Source organism: Piliocolobus tephrosceles, chromosome 16, assembly GCF_002776525.5.
Source record: "Piliocolobus tephrosceles isolate RC106 chromosome 16, ASM277652v3, whole genome shotgun sequence".
Classification (NCBI taxonomy): Eukaryota; Metazoa; Chordata; class Mammalia; order Primates; family Cercopithecidae; genus Piliocolobus; species Piliocolobus tephrosceles.
The window spans coordinates 45,806,312-45,810,868 of NC_045449.1; the positions used below are offsets into that span (position 1 = coordinate 45,806,312).

The 4,557-nt window shown below is 56.7% G+C and overlaps 1 protein-coding gene across 1 annotated transcript; it reads left to right on the top strand.

Moving 5' to 3' along the window:
* Positions 1-1,295: 1,295 nt before the first annotated feature.
* HOXB13 (homeobox B13) lies at positions 1,296-3,663 on the top strand. The gene is made up of 2 exons (XM_023203944.2): positions 1,296-2,055; positions 3,000-3,663. Exons 1-2 carry the CDS (start codon positions 1,455-1,457, stop codon positions 3,251-3,253), a joined length of 855 nt encoding a protein of 284 aa, XP_023059712.2. The 5' UTR covers positions 1,296-1,454; the 3' UTR covers positions 3,254-3,663.
* The last annotated feature ends 894 nt before the right edge of the window (positions 3,664-4,557 follow it).

The window sequence follows — 4,557 nt, forward strand, 5'->3', positions numbered from 1 at the left end:
AGGAGGCAGATAGGGGTCTTGGACTTTCTGGGCACTCAACTTGGGTGGGAGTGTGCCAGCATCAGGACAGTTTCCTAGGCTCCTTGCAGACCATAGGGAGAGGGCTGCAGGGCAGGGAGACTGGCATCTCCACACAGGCATCTGTATTCTTGGGGTCCAGAACTCCCACAGCTGGTTTCTGGCAGTCAGCCAGGCCTGGCTTCCTCAGACTTCCTTAGATCCCAAAAAAGGGGGAAAGCGACTCTCTTTTCTTTCTCTTTTCTGACTGGCACTTTAGGATTTTACAAGATTGTGTCCCATCCCCTCTGTCAACTTCTCTCTTTCCCTCTTTGTGTTGCTGTTCTGGGTCTCATCTCTCCCTCTCCCAGTCCCTCCCTCAAGTCCTGTGGATCTCCATTCCTCTGTACGTCTTTCCCCACACTTAAAGGGAAATCCAGACCCTTCCACAGGCCACTCTAGAGGCTCCATTTCCCCTTCAGGTCCGGACGTGGAGTGTCCTGGGCTCCGTCTAGATCGCGCGTCTTCTACGTCTGAGTTCGTGTCTCCCGCCTCTTCCCTCAGCCTCACCCGAATCAGGGCCTCCAGAGCATTCTGGGCAGCAGTGAGTCCCTGGGCAAGGGGCGTCCAGGGCACCTCCCTGGGGCCCGGAGCAGCTCATTCCAGGACATTTGGGACAGGAAGGGTACCGGGAATGAACCAGAGTGCTAGTACCCAGGACCCAAAGCCAGGAGCTGCCGGAAATACCCATTAACCCCCATTTCCCAGCCTCCTCTCACACAGGCGCATTCCCGGGTTCTCCTTTGAGGCCGAGAGCGGCCTCCCAGCCCCACCCCCGACTCCCCTTCCCCCCAAGGAGATGGACACTTTATAGGGAGAGCTTTTTATTCTCTCGTTAAACCTGCCAAAGCGCAGGAGACAGAGAGCCAGTGAGGGAGGGGAGGAGAAAGAGGTGGGGCCCGGCCCCTCATCCCCTCTCCCTCCGCCCACCACGCCTCCCCTCCCCCCGGACGTGGAACTGGGACTCTGCAAATTGGAAAGCAGCGAAAGGACACCTCCTTCCTTTACTCTCGTGTTGTTTTTAAGTGCAATGAGAGACAGAAGAGTGGAGAGGGAAAAGAAGAGAGAGAGGGAAATAAGAGAGAGAGGAGAGAGAGCTGAGAGAAAGAGAGAGAGAGAAAGAGCGAGAGAGAAAAAATAAGCTGGGGTAAAGTATTTTCGCAGTTTCTGTCTTTAGGATTTTATTAGCTTCTCTCCCCCAGGCCGCAGCCAATCAGCGCGTGTGCCCGGGCCCCTGCGTCTCTTGCGTCAAGACGGCCGTGCTGAGCGAATGCAGGCGCCTGGCGAGCTGGGAGCGATTTAAAACGCTTTGGATTCCCCGGGCCTGGGTGGGGAGACCGAGCTGGGTGCCCCCTAGATTCCCCGCCCCCGCACCTCATGAGCCGACCCTCGGCTCCATGGAGCCCGGCAATTATGCCACCTTGGATGGAGCCAAGGACATCGAAGGCTTGCTGGGAGCGGGAGGTGGGCGGAATCTGGTCGCCCACTCCCCTCTGACCAGCCACCCAGCGGCGCCTACGCTGATGCCTGCTGTCAACTATGCCCCCTTGGATCTGCCAGGCTCGGCGGAGCCGCCAAAGCAATGCCACCCATGCCCCGGGGTGCCCCAGGGGACGTCCCCAGCTCCCGTGCCTTATGGCTACTTTGGAGGCGGGTACTACTCCTGCCGAGTTTCCCGGAGCTCACTGAAACCCTGTGCCCAGGCAGCCACCCTGGCTGCCTACCCCGCGGAGAATCCCACGGCCGGGGAAGAGTACCCCAGCCGCCCTACTGAGTTTGCCTTCTATCCGGGATATCCGGGAACCTACCAGCCTATGGCCAGTTACCTGGACGTGTCTGTGGTGCAGACTCTGGGTGCTCCCGGGGAACCGCGACATGACTCCCTGTTGCCCGTGGACAGTTACCAGTCCTGGGCTCTCGCTGGTGGCTGGAACAGTCAGATGTGTTGCCAGGGAGAACAGAACCCACCAGGTCCCTTCTGGAAGGCAGCATTTGCAGGTAACCTCTATTACCCTGGGTCCCCCTGTCTCCGAGCCTGGGGTTGTGGGTCCCACTGGCATTTCCCTGGGAGGAGGAGGAGGGAGACTTGGGCTGGTGAGGATGAGCTTGGTGCTCCTCCCTTGGTAATTAGGACTCTGAAGGAGGGTCCAGGCAGCTGGAGGGCCTAGATGGAGGTCTGTGTGAGGGTCCTGAGCTGGGTGCTATCCGAAGCCTGAGGGCCACCTCCCTTCTCCAGGAGGCCCTGGGACGAGCCTCTTAACATGTCTGAGAGGTTTGGATCTCTTTGCTGTTGAGTGGGGATCACGGTGTCCCTACCCAGCACAATTCCAGACTAATTCTACACAAAGGCTAAATAACTCTCAATTCGGTGAGTGGGGAGTAGGTGTGGGAGATAGGATGTACTGTAGAGAATACAACCCCTCACTTTCTTTTAGATGAGTTTTCCAATTTCCAAAGAAAAATTTAGGTTTCCTGCAGTCATGATATAGGTGTGTGCATTGGGATGGGTGAATGTGTGTGTATGTGTGTGCGCGTGTGTATATGCATGTAGTGGGAGTGGGAGCAGAAACATGTTTCCAGAATTTGCCCGTAGAATCTAAAAGAGTGGTCAAGAGTCTGGAAATGCATGAAGAGTGGACATATGTGATGGTGGGCCAAGGCCTGACTGTGTGTGGTGTGGGGGTATGTTTGCAGATTCGCGGGTGTGAGAGCAGTGATGGGTGAGGATGGCCTTCAGGAACCAAGGCTGAGCGGTGGTGAGAGAACAAGCCGGAAGCCAGGGTGGTGTCCCGGTATGCTTTAGAGGAACAGGATTGCACGTGTGCCTGTAGGGTGACCTGTGTGCACCTGTGGGATGACTTAGCTTGGGGCTTGCAGGGTCTGGGTCTGCATGGGTGGGGATCTGACTGTGCCTTTTCCTCCCTCCCTTTCCTGCTGTGCAGACTCCAGCGGGCAGCACCCTCCTGACGCCTGCGCCTTTCGTCGCGGCCGCAAGAAACGCATTCCATACAGCAAGGGGCAGTTGCGGGAGCTGGAGCGGGAGTATGCGGCTAACAAGTTCATCACCAAGGACAAGAGGCGCAAGATCTCGGCAGCCACCAGCCTCTCGGAGCGCCAGATTACCATCTGGTTTCAAAACCGCCGGGTCAAAGAGAAGAAGGTTCTTGCCAAGGTGAAGAACAGCGCTACTCCTTAAAGAGATCTCCTTGCCTGGGTGGGAGGAGGGAAAGTGGGGGGTGTCCTGGGGAGACCAGGAACCTGCCAAGCCCAGGCTGGAGCCAAGGACTCTGCTGAGAGGCCCCTAGAGACAACATCCTTCCCAGGCCACTGGCTCCTGGACTGTTCCTCAGGAGTGGCCTGGGTACCCAGTATGTGCAGGGAGAGGGAAGCCCCTTGTGACAGCCCACTCCACCAGGGTCCCCAGAGAACCTGTCCCAGTCATCAGCATTCATCCTGACAGTGGCGATAATCACGATAACCAGTACTAGCTGCCATGATCATTAGCCTCATATTTTCTATCTAGAGCTCTGTAGAGCACTTTAGAAACTGCTTTCATGAATTGAGCTGATTATGAATAAACTTGGAAGGCGATCCCCTTGCAGGGAAGCTTTCTCTCAGACCCCCTTCCATTACACCTCCCATCCTGGTAACAGCAGCAAGACTGAGGACAGGGGAAAGGGCAGATTCGCTTATGTGGCTGTGATGTCCGTTTAGCATTTTTCTCAGCTGACAGCTGGGCAGGTGGACAATTGTAGAGGTTGTCTCTTCCTCCCTCCTTGTCCACCCATAGGTTGTACCCACTGGTCTTGGAAGCCCCCATTCTTAACACGATGATTTTGCATCGTGTGAAAATGAAGCCAGCAGGCTACCCCTAGTCAGTCCTTCCTTCCAGAGAAAAAGGTTTGAGAAAGTGCCTGGGATTTCCTCCCGCAAACTCTCTAAGTCTTCCTTTAATATTTCTGGTGGTTCTGACCAAAGCAGGTCATGGTTTGTTGGGCATTTGGGAGCCCAGTGAAGTAGATGTTTGTGGCCTTGCATACTCAGCCCTTCCCAGGCACAAACAGTGGCAGAGTGGTGCCAACCCTGTTTTCCCAGTCCACGTAGACAGGTCCACAGTGCGGAATTCTGGAAGCGGCAGACAGACGGGCTCTTTGCAGAACCCGGACTCTAAGAGGGACATGGGGACCTCTGCCTCTGTGTTCATTCTCTGATGTCCTGTACCTGGGCTCAGGGCCCTGTGGGACTCATCGCCTGGCCGCGCAGCCGGTTCGTGCTGGGCCTTCCTGCATCTTAGGCTGGGGGTGGGGGGTGGAGGGTGGGAGTGAGGGGGCCTGCAGACCATTCTCCACAACTGAGTGCCCAGGCCTGAAATCTGGAGAACCCGCAGAACCGAAGTTCCGAGCAGCGGGTTGGTGGCGAGTAGTGGGTCGGTGGCCAGCAGTGGGTCGGTGGCAAGCAGTCGGTAGGGGGCCGCGTCCGCCACTACCTCGAGGACCTTTC